The 20,432-nt window shown below is 43.4% G+C and overlaps 1 protein-coding gene across 1 annotated transcript in view; it reads left to right on the top strand.

Annotated features, from left to right (window-relative positions):
* ULK2 (unc-51 like autophagy activating kinase 2) overlaps nucleotides 1-20,432 on the top strand; it is a 45,869-nt gene that overhangs the window by 22,928 nt on the left and 2,509 nt on the right. The window contains exons 11-27 of the mRNA XM_064166574.1: nucleotides 1,117-1,167; nucleotides 1,514-1,602; nucleotides 2,714-2,885; nucleotides 3,492-3,552; nucleotides 4,319-4,411; nucleotides 7,413-7,550; nucleotides 8,592-8,737; nucleotides 8,959-9,039; nucleotides 11,580-11,866; nucleotides 11,993-12,186; nucleotides 12,776-12,885; nucleotides 13,754-13,906; nucleotides 14,574-14,782; nucleotides 16,040-16,218; nucleotides 17,135-17,253; nucleotides 17,642-17,799; nucleotides 20,275-20,410. Of these exons, the coding sequence (XP_064022644.1) occupies nucleotides 1,117-1,167; nucleotides 1,514-1,602; nucleotides 2,714-2,885; nucleotides 3,492-3,552; nucleotides 4,319-4,411; nucleotides 7,413-7,550; nucleotides 8,592-8,737; nucleotides 8,959-9,039; nucleotides 11,580-11,866; nucleotides 11,993-12,186; nucleotides 12,776-12,885; nucleotides 13,754-13,906; nucleotides 14,574-14,782; nucleotides 16,040-16,218; nucleotides 17,135-17,253; nucleotides 17,642-17,799; nucleotides 20,275-20,410 (2,376 nt within the window). The remainder of the gene's footprint in view (nucleotides 1-1,116; nucleotides 1,168-1,513; nucleotides 1,603-2,713; nucleotides 2,886-3,491; nucleotides 3,553-4,318; nucleotides 4,412-7,412; nucleotides 7,551-8,591; nucleotides 8,738-8,958; nucleotides 9,040-11,579; nucleotides 11,867-11,992; nucleotides 12,187-12,775; nucleotides 12,886-13,753; nucleotides 13,907-14,573; nucleotides 14,783-16,039; nucleotides 16,219-17,134; nucleotides 17,254-17,641; nucleotides 17,800-20,274; nucleotides 20,411-20,432) is intronic.

Consider the following 20,432-nt stretch of genomic DNA (forward strand, 5'->3'; position numbering starts at 1 on the left):
GTGTATAACTGAACCCAGCTGCCTGTTGTTAAAGTAAAAATAGCTTGGAAATCGTGTTGATCTTCCAGCCATGTAAAGCAGGACAGCAGGTGTACAAAAGCTCGAGAGCACCTGATCCTCGTGTTGAAGTTAATCATTACATTGTTTTTGCCTTACCTGGAGCCTCCCTTCCTTATCACCTTCTGGAAGAAAGTGCTGTGGAAGGAAGAGGAGATACTGCAGACCTCAGGCTTTCTTTTATTTAGTTTTTTTTTCCTTGCTGTTTGCTTAGGTCTGATGAACAGCCTTGTTTTAACCCCACTGTTAGAGCATGAAAGTTCACAAAGCTCAGCAAGTAGCTTCCACTGACCCTCACTTCCCCATACCAGCTGAAGGCTGCTTCTTGTAGAATGAAACTTTCCTTTAAACTGCTACCCAGCTTGTTTTGCTAAGTTAAATACATCTCAACATATCCACTTAGAACAAGAGCAAACTGTTGAAACCACAACAAGTTAACTGAGGAAACTGTTACATCATTTTTCATATTGCTTTATGCTATGAACTGGCTGCACATGCCATGTTCTGCTGGTGGGAAGTGGGAAGGAGAATGGCTGCTGCTGCTCTGTTGTGATTTTCAGCTAGCTAAGGAGCAGCATACATGGGCTGAAAAATAAGTCTCAGTCCTTGAGGATGGCAGAAGTGAACATACTGTCAGTGTTTGATGTGAGAGATGCTGCTCGTTTTGAAGAGAAAATTAAATGTGAGTTAGTAGTGTAGAGAACACAATTTCATGATGAGTATGAGAAGGTTCAGTAGAGAGCACAATTTCATGATGAGCATGGGAAAGTTCTTGTGTCCATGATCCACAAGCAGTCAGAAAATGTCCTCCAGTGATTCAGTCTGACCTGCCTCACTGCCTGTTGTTTGAAGTTCTTCCATTGATTGTTTTTTTTCTTGTTTCCAAATGCTCTAGCAACATGTAACCTAGCAAGCTTTAATCTTTTATAAGCTACTCACTCTCTGGCTCTGAAATATTGATTGTGGGAAAGCAACCATTTATTGTCATCCACGATATAGCCTGTAAATTCTATTGTCAGTTGTAGATGTACTCACCATGGATTGTCTCTTGTTCTACAGAAGCATTTTTCAACCACCCTTTCCTGGATCAGATTTCAACAGTCAAAAAGTGTAAGTACTTTTGGTTTTCCACTTATTTGTGTAAATGATGAATTTTGGGGGTGGAAGTGAGAAAGATCTGCCAGATCACTGTTCGTGAGACGTTTTCTTGCGTCTGTTGTTGTGCTCTGTTGTGGGGCTGTGTTTGGAATCCTTTTTGTTTTATGTTAGACTGAAATACGATTCTTATTTGACATTTCAAGTGAACTTAAGTACCCTGGCATGTTTAAGGATGTGCTGTGCTTCTGAGTTGTGTAAGGGTTTATGAATGAAAAGCAATGAGGAAATGAATTTATTTGAAGGATGAAGTCTTCCAATATTTTAGTCTTTTTTTCTCTTCTGTGCTTTCTTCTTCTAGCTTGTCCTGTACCAGTGCCCACATATGCTGGCTCAGTCTCTGGCAGTTCCTGTGGTAGCTCTCCTTCATGCCGTTTCGCTTCTCCTCCAGTAAGTTCTCTGGCTTACAGAACTATCCCAGAAAACATATTCATATAATCCTAGAATGCCTTAGCTCAGGGGGACCTTAGAGATAATCTGCTCCAACTTCCCCACCATAGGCAGGAATGCCTCTCAACTAGACTTGGCTGCTCAAGACATTGTCCAGCCTGGCCTTGAACACCCTCAGGGAGGAGGCATCCACAAGCTCCAGGGGTAATCTATTTCACAGTCTCACCACTCTGGTACTGAAGAATTTCCTAAGATCCAGTCTAAACTTACTCTCCCTCAGCTTCAAATCATTCCCTCTTATCCTATTGCTAGACACCCTTAGGAAAACTCCCTCTGCAGCTTAAGAGCCCCCTAGAGTATTCTGCAGGCTGAACAACCCCAGCTCCCTCAGCTTACCCTCATAGCAGAGGTGCTCCAGCCCTTGGATCATCCTTGTGACCCTCCTCTGGACTCGCTCTGTAATGTTTAGCCAAGAGTTACTGAATTTTAGATCTTTCAGTTCCTGAACAGTGTAAACCATCATGTTTAAGAGCACAGAGCAAGGAATATTCTTGTCCTTTGCTCGAAGAATGTTGCTAACGTTTTTCTCTTGCTCCTTGTGTTGTACTTCAGTGTTCTTTTTTTGTTAAGGAAAAGACACATGCACATATTAAATACTAGAGCAGTACAATTTTGGGTATGTTGATGTGGTTTGCAGCATAATGAATGTTGCAGATAAGTTTCAAATTGGCTTTTGTGGCTAAGGCTCCTTATTGATACAAACTGCTGACTCCAGTTCTATGTGGTATTTGGGAGAGGTACATCTCTATCGTTAGGAATGATTGAGTAAATTGCAGTTGTTTAAATTCACAGCCTCTTTGATATAGATCTGTCGAAAGTGACACTACAGAGTTATCTAGTATTTGAAACAGCCATATAAAAACAGATTTTATGTTTCCAAATGCTTAAGAAACAAAAAAAAAAATGGCTCCAGATTTACCTTTTATTTGTCAAAGTTAGTGATAATTCTTACTTTAGAAGCTTCATAGATAAAAGATTGATTCTGCATTCTGAATCACTGCATTTACAGTGCTGTTAATATATTTTGTTTTCTTTTTCCACCCCTCTCCAGTCTCTGCCAGACATGCAGCACATTCAAGAAGAAAATTTGTCTTCTCCACCATTGGGTCCTCCTAACTATCTTCAGGTCTCTAAAGACTCTGCCAGTACCAGTAGTAAGAACTCCTCTTGTGACACAGATGACTTTGTTCTTGTCCCACACAATATCTCTTCAGACCACTCATGTAAGAATCTTTCTTATTTTTACATTTTGAAACAATTTCCATTTGTAATAAAACTTCTGTCCTGTTAGCCTTTGGCTCTTCTCTCTACGTCTGTGTCAATTCACTTTGGAATTAACTTCTTGAGTCTGACTGCTCTTTGAAGAGTGACTGTTTGGTGCACCTGCGTGTTCTTCTGGGACATGTACATCTTCATTTGAGTAGCCAAACGTGCCAGAGTGATTTCAAGGCATGGAAAATACTGGGCTTTGGCAGAAGGAAGGAGTCAGTTGTAAGCAACTGCTGACAGGAAACCCAAGGATTCTCTTAGTGGAGGCAGGCACATTGTTATCTCCAGACTGACTTCATGTTTACAGTCCATTCTGTAGACCTTCAGATAATAAACACGTGCAGGTAAACCCATAAAAATGATTTAAATGAAAGATAAGGCTTCAGAGTGGGCTTATACAATTGAAAGGCTTGGATGTAGCACTTTGCAGCATCCTCCAAACCTGAGTTGCTACTGAGAAGCTGGTCAGCTGTCCTACAACAGCAATATTGGAGACCTCTGGGGTTTTAAGGCTCTGCTTCAATGTGTGGATTTGCAATGTGTGTTTCTGCTTCCTGCAGATGATATGCCATTGGGAGCAGCTGGCAGGCGGGCTTCCAGCGAGTTCCTGATGTGCGGAGGGTAGGTGTGCAGAGCTTTGGCCAAAAGAAGCCTTGTGTTCTAAAGTTGAAGGGACTGCTGGGCCTTTGGCAGTGGTGGGTTTACATAGCTGTGTTGACTTTCTTGGAATTGATGTCATAGGAAAATAGAATCACAAGTTAAGGGTTGGAAGAGGACCTCTGGAGACTGAGTCCAGTTGCCCTGCTAAAGCATGATCACATAGGGGAGGTCACCCAGGAATGCATCCAGGCAGGTTTTGAAAGTCGCCAGAGAAGGAGACTTCACAAGCTCTCTAAGCAGCCTGTTCCAGAGCTCTGTCATATGGTAGCAAAGATGTTTCCCCTCACATGGAGGTGGAACCTCCTGTGTTCCAGCTTGTACCCTTGTTCCTTGTCCTATTACTGGGCATCAGCATAAAGAGATTGGCACCTTCATCTTGACACCCACCCCCAAGATATGATATTTATAGATGTTAATCAGATCCCCTCTCCACCTTCTAAAGACTAAACAGTCTCATTTCTCTGCCTACCTTAACAAGAGAGATGTTCAAATCCCTTCATCACCCTCATAATCTTTGTTGGACTCCAGCAGATCCTTGTTTCTCTTGGACTGGGGAGTCCAAAACTGGTCACAATGTTTCAGGTGTGGTCTCAACCAGGGCAGATTTGAATCAACATTGAATTTCGTACTAGTACATAAGCAGCTTAAATTCAGAAAGGTTTGCTGCAAAATAGGTGGTTTCTCTGATGTCAAGACCTGTCTTTTGACAGTAGTTTTGTTTTCACAGGCAGTCACCGTTAACTATTTCTGGAAGCTCAGGAACTGTACAGAAACCACCCTCAGCCTCTTCTCGAAGCACTGCTTCTGGTACAGCTAACAGGTGTGTGATGTAGACTTAGTATTTCCTCTCTCAAGAAGATTCTCTGCTACTATATTTTGGTTTTTAGTTATGAATGGCTACTGGAAGCTGAATTGGAATGGAAACTGGACCTGATTTGTCCAGGCTCTCTGCACTTAACACATTCTAATAGCTGACAGTTTCATGGGTAACTTCTGGCTCTGATGCATCCCCAAAAGATTTCCCTGAGGAAAGAGAACATTCTTTTGTTTAAATGTTGAACTGGATGAAAGCAAGAACTTCAGAGCCATAATTGACTTGTCCTGCTTGGTGTTGTGAAGCACAGCACAGACTTCACTGAGTGAATCAAGCTGCTGGATGCAGTACACGTTTTCAGAAATAGTTGTGAGGGAAGAGGACTTGCAAAGCCCAGCTTGCAATGGATTTGGGTCTCATGGCTGGATTGTCTTCTGATTGGTAACTGGGTGTGGCTTCTATGCAAGCCATCACTGTGAATTTCATGTTCGTTTCACAAGACACCAGAGATGTCACATGAAAGAGGTGAACAGGTTTTCCAGCAGCAGGACTGTTAAGAAGCTCCTTCCGTGTGATTGTAGACTAAATTTCTGCTACTTTGAAACAGGATTGATACACATCAGTGGTGCCTGGACTCTTTCCAGCTGGATTATACTGGAAAATGTAAAGCTTCACCGCGCTTTTTGCTCATGTACTACCTAAACAGAAGGGTTACAGTTGTTATTTGACCAAATAATGAATTTCATAATGTTTTCAATACAAATAGAAAGAGGATGAGTGGCTAAATGGGGAATAAAGCTATTATATTGGATGTGTTTTTGGCTTGTGCTAATGCAACAGGGCTGCAGGTCAGCATTATTTGTTTAGAAATGCTTGTCACAAGAAAAGTTTGCTACTTTGTGCTGATCTTTGTGCAGTTTGGGAAATCTGCTGACGTGGTCTGTCAATACAGCTTTAGTCTTACCTTTTATGTTTAAGAGCAGATAATGGTTTGGCTGTAAAGATCCATTTGCTCTGCAATGGCCTTGTACAAAGTGTCATTTCCTATTTTAAATTGTCAGATGTCACAGTTTATGGAGTTCCAGGCTTCATGAGAATGTGCCAGTTTTGTTATCTGTACGTTGCCAAGAGCTAAATGGTGCTGTGGTTAGAAACAGGTGGCTGCTGTTCACGCTTTGAGTGTTTGACTGTAGTAGTTGTATTTCACTACTGATTTAGTAAATCTGGTAACTAATTGGCAGCTCGGGGTGTGTTCTGGAGAAAGCAGAGTGTGTCATATTCTACAAGATGCTGGCTTTGGTTTTTAATTGCCTGAGAAATGTTATTTCACAGTATGTGTTTTTTTTTTTTTACTATTATTTCCCTTTTTTAACATAAAGTTATGCCCCATGAAACAGTGAATTCTTCTGATTAGCTGACCAAACAGGATGAATTGTACCCACAGTTGTGCTGCTTTCTGTCAGGCAGAAGAAGCTGAAGCATTTCTCAGGCTTCAGCCGGAATAGGTAGAGGCAGTTCACTCTCCTGTGGTTAATTGCTAATTTTGTTCTCTAGATCTCAGAGGAGCAAGGTTTGCATACAGCTCTGCACACGTCTGCACTGTGTTTTCTCTTAACAAACAACGTCAGGCTGGAAGATGCCTAACCAGAGCCTGGCTTTGGGCCCGAGCTCAGGAGCCTTGGTGAAAGGCCAAGTACTGTCCCATGCCTCCCCACCACGCTACCACTGTGTTGCTGCCTCCAATTAGCCTGCAGCTTACAGAGCTTGCTTGGATGTGCCTGCAAGGCACTTTGCCTTCATGGCCTCCTCAGCATCACTGTCACAGTTTAGATGACATCTGCTTCCCTTCTTCTGGAGGCTGACCCTAGGGAGCCTCCCTGGGCTACCTCAGCTTTTGTTGGTCGTTATCCAGCCGCCCACTGCCTTTGAGTGGTTCTCACTTACGAGACCACCTCATGTGAAAACTTCCAGGCTTTCTGCTGACACTGCTCACTGCTGACTTCCAAATTGCTTTGCAGTATTTAGAAACTGAGTGAAAAGAAAAAGATTGACTTCTTTTATTTTGCCAAGGAAGTTCTATGCGTATTGGGAAGTAATATTTCATTGTCAGAGGCAGCAAAGAGACCAGGACAAATAGGTTCAGAAAAGCAGAGTTCTGTTCAGCTGTAGCCATGCAGTGAGTGCTGTAGCTGCTTGGTTTGGGCAGTTTGTGGTAGAACTTTCTTCACATTTCCTGTAAGAATTTCTAATCTTTCTCTGAAGAGGTGGTCAGTAAAGGACCTGACACTAATCTGATTCTCTTCCACAAGTCTCACTCTTTTGAAATCTTTTCCATTGAATTCTATCTTCCTGTGAAAGGGTTGGTGGCTGATTACGTTGCAGTGGTTTGATTCCCTTATCAGATAGTGCAATGAGGTAGGGCTGGTCAGTGACACTCCAGCTGAACTTGGGTCATGCCACTCTACAGTTTGAGGTTGTGGGTTAATGTTCAGGTGTGTGGGTTTGGTGGTGCTGTCAGGAGTTTGTTACATAACATGTTTTCCTTTTGCAAGTTCACGCTGTCTCTTGGGCTATCTCTGACTATGCTTCAGTGGCTTTTTGTACGCATTCCAGCCCTGCTGCTGAACTTCCTGTTCTTAGCACAGTGGGTTTTCCTAGAAGGCTATTTTGAAGCCTCGTAAACAGAGCAGGCTGATTGGCAGGAAGTCAGAGCCGTCTGCAGGTCGCTGCGATGTGTGATGAAGTGCTTCAGCTGGTGCTGCAGGCTCAGCTCCCTCTGAGACCAGCCAGTGTGAGACAGGTGGTTAGTGGTGAGCAGATCGTGACCCTCCTCTGGGAAGCGTTAGAGCTGCATTAGGACAAGCAAGGATCATACTGCGTGCAGGGAGTGCAGAAGCAACTTACTGGCCTGTTTCCTAGATTTTCTTGACATTTCAACAATGGTACAGCTCAGGGAGAGACCTGTCCACCAGTATTTATCTCCTGTCTCTCTACCTTCCAACTTCAGGCATTGTCAGCCTTCGGTTTCCCCCCGCAGTGAAACTGCTCCTATCCCAGTTCCCACTCAGCTCCGGAACTACCAGCGCATAGAACAGAACCTGTCCTCCACTGCCAGCCCCGTGTCAAACCCCCACGGATCACCAAGGTGAGAATTTGTACTTTTTATAATGGCTTTTTCTCAGTTCTGGTTTGACTTTATACCCTGATAGCTCTCTATGCTGTGTTGTTGATGTCATTCTTTTTGTCTGTGCAAAACCACACTGAGCAGGCATTTTAACAGCAACAAGTAGTAGTCCTTTAACAGTAACAAGTAGTAGTCCTTCACAGGCTCAAGATTGGTGGATGGGCACTTGATACTTGTCACAAAACCAAAATGAGCTTGTTCTTTCACTCAAACACAGCCCAAGAAGGTAAAAAGATGAAGTCTTGCCTTTTTTTTATTCCTCTTTGTGTATTACATGGCATTACATCATGAGCTAGAAAGTCAGTAATAAGTTATGTTTTGTTTCCACACACATAGAGATGAGATGAATGCATTGTTCTGTAGAATAGCAAGGAAACAATTTCTGGCATGCCAGTTAACCAGCTTGTCTTTTACAAGACTCTAGTGTGCCAGAGTTATTCTCTGCCTTGTGGTCAACAGGATCAGGATGGTGAAGGTCAAAGACTCAGAAACAGACTGCTCAGAGCTGTGGAGGTCTTTAGTAAAACAAAACTCATGGTTATGGCATTGTTTGTTCAGGATCTCTGATTTTTACAGTAGTTGCTGCACTTTGGGAAGGGTCTTTCCCAAGTAGTCTGTTTTGTGACCAGCACAGCAGACCCAAAACAAAAGCTTTGCCATAGTTTGTGGTGATCCCAAAATGGGCATTTTTAGCAATACCTTTGACTTGATTGTTCAACTCAAAATTCGATGTTCATATTGTATGAAGATTAGGAATCCATGTATTAAGGAATATCTGTTTTAATTTCCTCAAGTCAATGTGAACAAAAGGAACTGTGTATTGCTTGTTTTCAGTATGAGAAGCTTAGCCAAACTTATTAACTAAATGAACTTCAACATCATAGCTTTCTGTGTAAATATCAGTATCTTCTTTAACTGTTATACTCCTTAGAGGATTCTGAAGTTTATCTCAAGGCACCACAGATACCACAGTGTGTGTAACCATTCTTTTCACCCTGCTAGAGCTGGAGTTGTGAGACGCTCCAATACCAGCCCCATGGGCTTCATGAAGATGGGCTCCTGTTCCCCAGTGCCAGCTGACACTGCGCAGGCTGTTGGGCGCAGGCTATCCACAGGATCTTCTAGACCATATTCTCCCTCACCACTAGGTAGGTCCATACATTTTTGGCAATTAGTGGTGCTTTATCTGGAACAGTAATTCAAGACTTGAAATAATTTTAAACTAAAATCTGCCCAGCTGGGTGACATTTGCAGTATTGTTGCTATTAAATGGCTCACAGAAGTAAACTAACTGGGTTCTGTTTTGCTTTACCCACATTTGTACATGAAGTATAAAGTGTGAGTTCACCTTTTGATTTTGTTTGCATAGTTGGAACCATACCTGAGCAGCTTGGGCACTGTTGTTGTGGACAACTTCAAGGACATGAATCAAGGAATAGAAACTTCTCAGGTGAGTGAGTTTGGACAATGCAATCAGTAGTGTTTTGATAGAGCTTCTAGAGTAGTGTTTTGTGACAGGGAAGGAGAGGCAGCACTACATCAGTTTGGGTTAATAGGAGGCTGTGGGTATGCGGTGCACTGAGTTTCCATGCAAGCTTAGCCCAGCTGTGGCTGTATCAGGACACCTTTGCCCATAGCTAACTCCCAACTGGAGTTTGTTTTTCTCAAGATGAAAAAGAACTCTGGTAACGGTTGTCTTTAAAGAAGCATGGAATGAATGGTAGTAACATGCTTCTCAGAATCTGGTTTTTATAGACCAGCTCTGTCATGCCAGTTCTCAGAAGAGGGAGGAGGAGCTGCTGATGTACAGCGTGCAGCACGTTTTCGTCATTCCCCTGGGAAATGGACTGGGGTTTGATGCTAGTGTTGCTAAGCAGTCAGCAAGCTTTGCAAGTCATAAATTATTATGACATGCCAGCAGGAAAGGAAAAAAAAAAGATGAGGGAGAAAGAAGATTGAAGATGTTCTGAGACTGTTAAAGATAGAATCACACTGTAATGCTAGAAGCATTGGGCATAAGAATCTGCAATTCAGCAACATGTTCTGTTGCTCTGTGCACATTTTCTTCTCTAAAGAAAATCTAAAGGGTGTATTTTCTTCCTTACCTAAAATACTAGTTACACACTCTCTTTTGACTTTCTAAGAGGTAGTGTTGAAATTGCACTGTGGGGTTTTTGCCCCTATTTGAACAGTTGCCAAAAATCATCTGGAGATGAGAGAGCCTTTGTTTCTTGGAGCAGCCATATTTCAGATATCTGGGAATTCTTTCATCCATATGAAATGAGTTCATGAAATCACCTTCATAATTGCTATGCCATTAACAATCACAACAAAAGACGAATAATGAGTAGCTTCAATTTGAAATATTCTTTTCTCTGAAAAAAAAAAGGAGGTGTTTGAAAAGGATACAAAGCAGTATCTGTACTTTTCTTGTTGCATCTTTGCTTTGGATAGCATTTTGTAGGGCTATGGGTTTAGTGACTTCTGCTAGGGTCAAACTAACTTGTAACACACCCCAGTGCTGGTTTTGTGGCTGTAAGAGTTTTTAAAGTTTCATTTCTCCATCTGTTTCCTGCATTCTTTCTTAGTTTCAAATGACTGCAGTGGTATTTCTATTTGTAAAATACCACAGACTGCAACAAGGCTGTTTCCCAGTGTTTAAATGGGCGTGGGAAGCTGTCTGTTGCTTCTGGGTGAGGCGAGGTCATCTGTACCGGGATGGTCTAAGGACTGAAGATGTCTGTCGTAATGTAGCTTCTGAACTAATTGAGCTGCTCTTGCTGCCAGTGACGGCAGAGGACAAACTCCTAATTCAGAAGCCTTCCCTGTGGTGGCAATGACACTAGAACAGTAACCAGTGAGATTCAAGAGTGGTTTCTGAAATGACAGGTGAGGATTTTCAATATTGTGAGACAGAAGGATTTCAGGCAAGCAAATTCTTGCCTGGAAAGTTAATGAGAAATAGACCTGCTCTCTCTGCTGGAGCTGCAGGCATTCTAAAACATACTGGTTAGTGAAGTGGAATTCAGTCAAGATGAGGTAGCTCATATTCAAAATCTTACTAGCCAAAGCATAAGCTTAAGAAGGTTGAAAGATGTTTCCCTAACCGATGAGTGGGTTTTTTTTGGAGCAAACACTTATAAAATGGAGCCTTTTTGGGAAGCTGTGGCCATAAAGCTGAAGCCTTATGGACTGTTTGTAACTTTGCACAGTTCCCCGTCGCAAGACATAAAAATACCACATGGAAGAGACCATTTCATTAAATTTCAGGTTCCTTAATTTGAAGGAGCAAGAGTACCTTTTGAGTAGGTGAGATGTTCATAAGAGGTATCTCCCCAGAGCAATCTTTAAATGGCTGATTATAGCTCTTCATTTGCTTCAAGGGAAGCTTTGCACTCATACTTAAGTGTGGACAGACTTTAAGTGTCTGACAGACCAAAAAGTAGCTGCCTGCACAAAGTAACAATCCCAAGCTGTTCCATTTGAATATTCAGGTTCTGTTTAGTACCTACTTTTCTTGCAGGAACCATGAGAGGAGCTGCAGATGAAGTCTGTATGTCCAAACCAAGTAATTACAATGCCGTATCTGGTGCATGAACTTGTTTGCAGGAATGTCACTCCAGGTCTTGAGAATCTCTATTCAGTCTGGAGCCTTGGCAGCTACACTTGAAATTTCAACATTGGTTATGCCATTCCTGCTGAATCCAACCTCTTTGCCTTGATGCAGGTTGCAGCTGCCAGTACAGCTGTTGCCCTGAAATCTTGCCTATTTGGCAGCTTGAATATCTCATCATAGCCTTAGTCCATATAGCCCACAGGCTACATCCATTCTCTTTGCATCTAGTGAGCTGCTGATCAAACATATGTCAAAATATTTGCAATCCAGTCTCCTTTCAGTTGAACATTGACCCTCAGGCCTTTTAGGCTTCGTTGATAGGTGTTCCAAGCACTGCAAGCAGAATCTTACTTCCTTGTTTTTCATCCCCACAGGTTCTCCGATACCACCGTCTCAGTCTCCACAGTCTCTGTTGATGGGAGCAAGGCTGCAGAGTGCTCCTACTCTGACAGATATTTACCAAAACAAACAGAAGCTCAGAAAGCAGCATTCAGACCCAGTTTGTCCATCCTATGCTGGGTATGGATACAGTCATTCTCCACAACCAAGCAGGCCAGGCAGCTTGGGAACGTCACCTACCAAGCACATGGGATCGTCACCTAGGAGCTCAGACTGGCTGTTCAAAACTCCATTGCCAACCATCATTGGCTCTCCTACTAAGGTTTGTGAAGTTTGCCACTGCCTGTAAAATGCGAGGTGGTGACACACTGCCTGAAATCATTCACAAGCCTATTTTGGGGTTCTGACTTTGTTTTTTTGTGTGTTCTTGGTCTCTTGATTCTTAAAGGCAACAGCTCCTTTCAAAATACCCAAAACTCAAGCGTCCTCCAACTTGCTGGCTCTGGCTAATCGTCAGGGCTCAGCAGATGCCTCACTTCAGCCTAAGGACATCACTGACCCGAGGGATTTCACACACTTCCACTCCACCCAGGGAGGTGAAAAGCAGGCAGGAGAACAGCACAGTAAAACTACATTTGGCAGGTAGGCATCGTAGTACTCATGACCTGTAAAGCTGGGTAGGTAACGTGGCAGCTGCATGTGCACTGCACACAGCAGCTTGGAGGGGAAGTGCACGCAGAAAGTGAGCTGTGAGGAGCTGCTGAGGTTTGGGGAGTGCAACAGAAACATTTTGTACTGTGTATAAATATAGCATGGACTTCCTGCAGTGCTTTGTGTTGCTGTCTAGTTCCTTTTTGTTTTGATTATCTCGATATGGAATTTCGTTGCTTCTGTGGAGCCCCTTCAGTGTTTGCTTGAAAATCTTAATGACAAAATTTGCAATATAACTTTTTATGAGAAATAGGTCCCTTTATAGTTAGCTCCATTTCAATAGGTCCATGGTGAACAGTGAGATTTCAAGGCTTTCTGTACTTTTGTTGAAGAATTCTTGTTGAAGAAGTCTAAATAGCAAGAATCTGCAAGTCACAGAATGGCTTAGGTTGGAAGAGATCTCAGAAATCATCTACTGCAACCCCTCTGCTATGGGTAGACTTGCCCCTCAACTAGTCATGCTTAATTGCAAGTTGGATGGAAGGGTTTGGTTGTGAATTCATACATGTTTCTTGTTCAGGTCTGTTAGTACTGGGAAGCTCTCAGATCAACAGGTTAAAACCACTCTTGGTGGCCAAATGTATCAAGGCAGTACAGACAGCCTCAATACAGAGCGACCAATGGATACAGGTAAGGAACAAACTGATACATCCAAGCTGTCTTTATGGAGTGCCAACTGGAATCAGTTGTGCTCCCAGTTTCCCATAATTGGTTCTGACAACTTTTAGCCTCGGTGCAGAAGAGCTTTTTTGATCTTTAAGAGGATGTGTTCCATCTCTTTGGTGTAGCTTTAAAAATAACTGAGACAGGAAAATACCTGTTTCTGTGCCAAAGACAGAAATATCTCAGCTGCCTGTGCTGGCTTATAGGGCTTTGAGGTTCTTTGGTAGGGATCTTTTTGTTTGTTTGTTTTGGTTGGGAGGGAGGGGAATGTTTTTTGTTTGTTTATGGGGTTTTGTTTGTTTGGTTCTTTTCATTATTATCTTTTAATACATTTGTGGCTGTTTCATTTCCTAATTCCACCTTCTTATCCCAGGAAAGCCAGTTTATGTAGTTCTGGGTTGTTTCTCCTTCCTTGCCACAAGTGGCCACCAGAAGTTCTCATCTCTTTCTTGAGCAGATAGGAGTTAAGCAGACAGGGTTGGTGTTTTAACCTCTAGACCTATCATGGTCTGCCTTTACAATTTTTTTTGTTTAATTTTTTACTGAAGGACTGGTGGTGTCCTGTGGCTCTCAGGGACATCTTCTGTTTCTCTTTTCTAGGCAAGAGTAGAGCAGAGAGAGGTTGGAAGTGAAAGGGCTATGTGCAGACTGTGCCTTGACTCTTTGTGTATCTCTAAGGCTGTGCACTCAGCTTGTTTTATTTGCTGTTAGAAGTTGTAACTGGTCCAAGTCTCAGCTCTATATCAAAGCATGTTGTGCTCCAATTTGCTGCATGTAATTACTGAGTGGTAATTACATGCAATAGGAACCAACTTCCTGACTTTTTCTCTTCCAGCTCCAGCAGGGGCCTATGGAATTGCAATGGCAGCCCCTTCCATAGGAAGTGGGCCAAGTTCTCGGGCTGTCATGTTTACTGTTGGGTCCCCTCCAAGCAGCGCCACCCCTCCTACCTGCACCCATATGGTCCTCAGAACAAGAACCACCTCAGGTAAGACTTTGCTGCTCTCAAACACAGTGTTAGACCTGCTCACTTCTTGGGCTGGTAACCTGGTTACTGCCTTCTAGCGTAGGTTCTCTAGGCCATACAGTAAGATTGCTCCGTAAAATACAGACTTCTGTCTTTTTTCTCCTAAAGAGAGAGCCAGAAGCAAGGTTTTGCAGCACAGCAGTGTGTCACCTCCTGTGTACACAGGTTTACTCCACTATAGGGAGTGTAATAATCTCTGTGCCAAAGATGCAGAGGAAAAGTTACATTTCTGATTTAGCATTTTTGCCTGCTGCTGTGCTCTGTACCAGAAATGACTCACAAGGGGTGGGAGCTGACTGCATTTGGGCCTGTGTCAACTATGTTGCCACATATCAAAGATGTCAAGGTGAAGGCTTTCATCTGCTGAGGATGAGCAGGAGTCCATAGCAACATACTTTTGTGACTTGTAGTGCAACCTTCAGGCTGTGCCATTGGACTCTCTGCCTTGGAAGCCTCATCAGCCATTTCAACAACCTCTGTTAGGAGTTATCAACTGCTCATTATTGAACAATGAGGAGAGCCTCCCAAGGGTGGATCTGTGGTGACTACTGACTTGTCATTTGTAACCCCAGTGCTGCCAGCTGGGACAACCTATTAGACTGAATGTGTGTGTTGTTTTGTTTTGTAGTTGGATCAAACAGTTCTGGAGGGTCTCTCTGCTCCACTAGTGGCCGTGTGTATATGGGTTCTCCTCCTGGTATCTACATGGGCTCTTCTCCTCCGGGAGCCGAGGCAGCTCCAAATCTGAAGTACATGCCTTATGGTACTTCACCTCCCAGCTTAGAAGGCTTTATCACTTTTGAAGCTCCTGAATTGCCTGAGGAAACTTTAATGGAGGTATAGAAAATGTTTTATAATGTACATAATGCTGCTAAAACAAAGATATGGTAAAAACAGGACTGCGTGGTGCACTTGTAGTTTCTTCTTCGTTATCTCACATATTCCTTTTTAACATGTATCAATGGTGGCCAGTTTCTCTTTGGTGGTTATTCCTGGCAGTTCATGGATTTGAATAGGTAACCAAAGGAACATGACTGCTTTTGTTCACCAGAGCCGTCCAAAGAAGCCTCTGTTTTGATGCCAACTCTCTGGATGTGGATGCTGACAGTAGCAGTATCCCTCTGGGCACTGCTTTTAACTGCTTCTTCACAGTCAGTGGATGACATTAAATCTTACTTGTGGGAAGAGTCCTATATTGTTTTAAAAGTATGGAGGAGCAACACTTGAAAACACAGCTTGGGGCAGTCTTACACCAGAATGCTGTCCTTGAAGTGTCCAGTTCTCAGGACAGATTGCTGTTCTGTTTTCTCATTTGCATGTTGCTGGGAGGTGTTTGGATCCCATGTTGTAACGTGAATGTCTGACACTGCACTGCATTCTTCCCACAGAGTTTAAAGTGTATTTATACCTGCATTGCTAATAAAAGTGATAAATATTGTTAAGATTAGTTTGATTAGTTTTGACAGCTAGGGTTTTTTCTTTTGGAGCAGACTACCTGTGTATTAGGTGTTGCTGTCACCAAGCAGCAGTGAGCTGCTAGCTCAAATTGAAGTTGTTTAAATTATGAACTTTGGCAACAGCCACCTTTTAACACAAAGTAATTCTAGACCTAAGTGTAAATTAGAGTGAAGCAGATAAGTGTGAAGCTTTAGATCAGTTCTCTTGAAGGTATTAAGTCTGTCATATAATAAAAGCCAAATGTTCATCCTGGCTTCTCATACAAGTGCCAAGCATACTTTTGGGTTGCTGATAATATAATAAGAAGTAATGTGTCCCACTTGTGATTCCTTTAGTTGCTCAGGTTTCAACAAACGTAGAACTCCATGTCCCAGTTCCTTTTGGCTTTGTTAAAACACTCTTAAGTATAAACTACAGTATCTTAAAATCATTAACCAAGAAAGAACAGATTAATATGCATTGATCTGTTTGAACCCATTTGGTGCTGTGGTCCCTATTTCTGGCTCTACAACAATCTGATTTCTGCATGGAATTGACATGCCAAGAAATCTTAAAATGATTAGCAAGAGTTTTAAGTGTCCTTGTGTGCCTTATGGCTTATAATGGTTACAATGCTGTTGTCTTTCCCTCTGACAGAGAGAACATACAGATACACTGCGTCACCTAAACATGATGCTGACGTTTACAGAATGTGTCCTGGATCTGACAGCAGTGCGAGGAGGAAACCCAGACCTGTGTACTTCTGCAGTCTCACTGTACCAAATCCAGGAGAGCATAGTTGTGGATCAGATCAGCCAGCTAAGCAAAGAATGGGGGTGAGTATGCGGTCAGATGGTATCAAGAGAATTGGTGAACACTGAATTCACCACAAACATATTCAAACTAGGCTGTTTTTGCTGGCAGTGCTCATTCTGCTGTATAGAAGCTTTTATGGGAGTTAGTTTTTAACAGCTGAAGATAGATCAGAAAGAGCAAAGGACAGAGGCACATCTCCTGGCAAGCAAATAAAAGGAGAGTGTTCTCTGGGCTGCCACATAAGCTGGGGAAGGTGATGAGGGGCAGACTTGAGGTGTAGTGATGCATGTCTAACCTTGGAAATTTAGGCACCAGCTTGTGTCAGATCTGAGCCCTCCTCTGTTCCTATTGGCTGGACTGAAACAGTAACACTGAGGTGGAGGTTTGGAACAAGGAAGGAGTGCCCAAATTTCCCCTTTTTTCAGTGGAACCAATCAGCCCTAATAGAAAATCAAAAGCAAGGAGAAATATGAGAAGTTTGTGGAGTGGTGGGAAAGGGCAGTTCCACTTCCTGCTTTCTTCCTCAATCAATAACCAACAGAAAAAAAACAACCCAACCCTGCAAAGTGCTTGCTTTTCATAACTGAGAATTCCAGGGGCACAGGAAATGACACTGCATGAAAAGAACACCCAGTGGCTTGTGGTAAGACACTGACCCCAGGCAGCCAGTCCCCAAAAAGAAATGTTCCTTTTTCAGATCTAGGAGCTGCAGTTTGTTGCTGCAGCTTCTAGATGAGCAGATGTCCTCTCAACCCATGACAGTGTTTGTGAAGGGAAGGGAGGGGTGGAGTTGCATTTTAAACATCTGTCTTCCTTTGCTACTGCTGCTGTGTCCTGTGTTGGGTTGTGGCTAAAAAGTGATGTCTGTCCATGGCTTGTAATGGTTCTGGAAAGGTGTTTTGATAGATAATTTTTTCCCCCCTCCCCTCTTCCTAGACAAGTAGAGCAGCTGGTGCTGTACATGAAAGCTGCCCAGTTACTAGCATCTTCTCTGCATCTTGCCAAAGCCCAGGTCAAATCGGGGAAGCTGAACCCATCCACTGCTGTTAAGCAAGGTAAATGCAATGTAACCTCACTGGCTTTGTTTGTGCTTTTTGTGCACTGATACATCACTCAAAAAACTCAAGTTGCAACATCTGTTTGTTTTCTTCTGTAGAGGAGAATTCGGGATATGTACAGTTGCACAATGCTGAAAGTAAACAAAGATAACAGCCTGAAATTGCTAAGAAATGGGCAGTTATTAACCCGAAATGGAAATTATATAGATAGATGTCCTTAATTCATAGCAGTGGCAAAGTAAATAAACACGAAGAGCACAGATTCAAACAGATTGACTTCACTAGTGCTGGGAAAAGCTGAACTCGGGCTTTGTTGTTGTTTGGTTGGGGTTTTTAGTTTGTTGTTTGGTTGTGTTTTTATTCTTTCTTCTTAACTTTCTTGCAGTTGTGAAAAGCCTCAATGAAAGGTACAAATTCTGTATCAGCATGTGCAAGAAATTGACAGAAAAGCTGAATCGCTTCTTTTCGGACAAGCAGAGGTTCATCGATGAAATCAACAGTGTGACTGCAGAGAAGCTCATCTACAGCTGTGCTGTAGAAATGGTAAGTCACTCCTCTTCCCTAGGTGATAGGAGGTGGAGACAAATTTCTTCCTTCTCCTCTGCATAATCAGAAAATGGAATGCAGGTTTCCCAAATTCTGTTGATGGTAATTTTTGTTAGTCTTTCACTCTCTTTCCTGCCCTGCCTTAACTGAGGCTAAAGTTCCTGGCAGATACTGTTCCTCAGGGACATTTCCCCTAGATCAGCACATTTGGTACATAAACAGTAGGAAATGACCTCCTGAGCCACTCAGCCCTGTGTGCTGAAGTCTCATCCAGTGAGGCTTTACTAAGGCACAGGAGCAACAGAAAGAGCTGTGTCATCTACCAGGTTAGTTTGAGGAACGACAGCAGTGTAATGGCAGTGCAAACCTGGAAGCTTTCTCATGGAATAGATATTTTTTTCTCTGTCATGGAGCAGATGCAATAACCATACTGGAAATGCAACTGCTGCTTTGGTCAGAGGGAAGTGTTTTAACACAGGTGTCACACAAGACACTGCCAAATAATGCACCTAACACTGATGCTCAGGGAAGTTGTGGGTGCATGCTCGCTGGAGGTTTAAGGCAGGGATGGATGAGCCCTTGAGTGACCTGGTCTAGTGGAAGGTGTCCCTGCCCATGGCAGGGGAGTTGGAATTAGATGATCTTTAAGGTCACAGGATGTTAGGGGGTGGAAGGGACCTAAAGAGATCGAGTCCGACCCCCCTGCCACAGCAGGACCATCCAGCTCAGGTCACAGAGGAACACCAGACAGGCCTTGCAAATCTCCAGAGAAGGAGATTCCACAACCTCTCTGGGGAGCCTGTGCCAGTGCTCTGTGACCCTTGCGGTAAAGAAGTTCCTCCTTGTGTTGAGCTGGAACCTCCTGTGCTGCAGCTTACATCCATTGCTCCTTGTCCTATCCCAGGCAGCTAGTGAGCAGATCCTGTCCCCCCTCTCCTGACCCCCAGTCTTCAGATATTTATAGACATTTATTAAAACCCTTCTCAGTCTTCTCTTCTCCAGACTAAAAAGCCCCAGGTCCCTCAGCCTCTCCTCATCAGGCAGTGCTCCAGTCCCCTAATCATCCTTGTAGCCCTCTGCTGGACCTTCTCCAGCAGATCCCTTTCCCTCTTACACTGGGGAGCACAAAATTGAATGTAGTAATCGAGATGGGGTCTCACCAGGGCAGAGTGGGGAAGGAGAACCTCCCTTGATCAGCTGGACAGACTCTTCTTAATACATCCCACAAGCCCTCTTGGCCACAAGGGCACATTTCTGTGCCATAGATAACTTGTTACCCACCAGGACTCCCAGGTCCCTCTCCACAGGGCTGCCCTCCAGCAGATCACCTCCTAACCTGTACTGGTGCAGTTCATTATTCCTCCCCAGGTGCAGGACTCTGCACTTGTCCTTGTTGAAGCTCATTTGGTTCCTCTGTGCCCAGCTCTCCAGTCTGTCCAAGCCTCATTGGATGGCCACACAGCCTTCAGCTGTATCAGCCAAACCCTCCCAGCTTGGTGTCGTCAGCAAACTTGCTGAGCAGACTCTGTCTGTTCTCTCATCAATGTCATTGATGATGTTGAACAGGACTGGCCCCAGCACTGATCCCTGGGGAACTTCACTAGTTACAGCTCTCCAGATGGACTTGGCACCATTCATTACCACTCTTGGAACTCTGCCTTGTAAACAGTTCCTAATCCATCTCACTGTCTGCTCTTCCATCCCACACTTTCTGAGCCTGGGAGACAGTGTCAAAGGCCTTGCTTTACAAGAGAATCTTGAGTATAAGAAAAAGCAGATTGTAGAGTCTAGAGCACAAGTCTTCTGAGGAGCAGCTGAGGGAACTGGAGTTATTCAACCTGGAGAAAAAGAGGCCAGGGGAGACCTTCTTACTCTCTACAATTACCTGAAAGGAGGTTGGGGGGAGGTGGGGCTTTGCCTCTTCTCCCAGGTAACAAGTGAGAGGATGAGAGGAAACAGCCACAAGTTGTGCCAGTAGGGGTACAGATTGGTCATCAGGAACTATTTTTTCACTAAAAGAGTGATTGAGCCCTGGAGCAGGCTGCCCAGGAAAGTGGTAGAGTCACTACCCTTGGAAGTGTTTGGAAACCATGTAGAGGTTTTTGAGATGCTTAGGGATATGGTTGAGTGGTGGAGTTGGCATTGCTGGGTTAATGGTTGGACTCGACAATCTCAGAGGTCTTTTCCAACCTTAATGATTCTATGTTTATGAATAAATTCTTGTACCCCATGTGAACACAAAAGACCAAAAAGCACTTTTAAAGCTGAGAAGTGCAGAACATCTTAGTGAGTTCAGCACAGGCTCCAAGTTCTCTTGGACTTTGTTCTGTTGTCTTACAGTTATAAACCAGATCAGCTAAATTAAGGGTCAGAATTAGGTTGTTAATGACACTGCTGTCATTCACTTTCAGTTTTTCATTTCATTACTGGCTTAATGCAGTTCATGTAAGTGAATCTCCTGACTGCTTGCAGGTTCAGTCAGCAGCCCTGGATGAGATGTTTCAGCAGACCGAAGATATCACATATCGATACCACAAAGCCGCCTTGCTGCTGGAGGGGCTGACTAAAATCCTGCAAGACCCTGCAGATATAGAGAATGTACACAAGTGTAAGTTAGTGCTGAACAACAA

The sequence above is a fragment of the Pogoniulus pusillus genome, chromosome 27 (genome assembly GCF_015220805.1).
Source record: "Pogoniulus pusillus isolate bPogPus1 chromosome 27, bPogPus1.pri, whole genome shotgun sequence".
NCBI classification, from domain to species: domain Eukaryota; kingdom Metazoa; phylum Chordata; class Aves; order Piciformes; family Lybiidae; genus Pogoniulus; species Pogoniulus pusillus.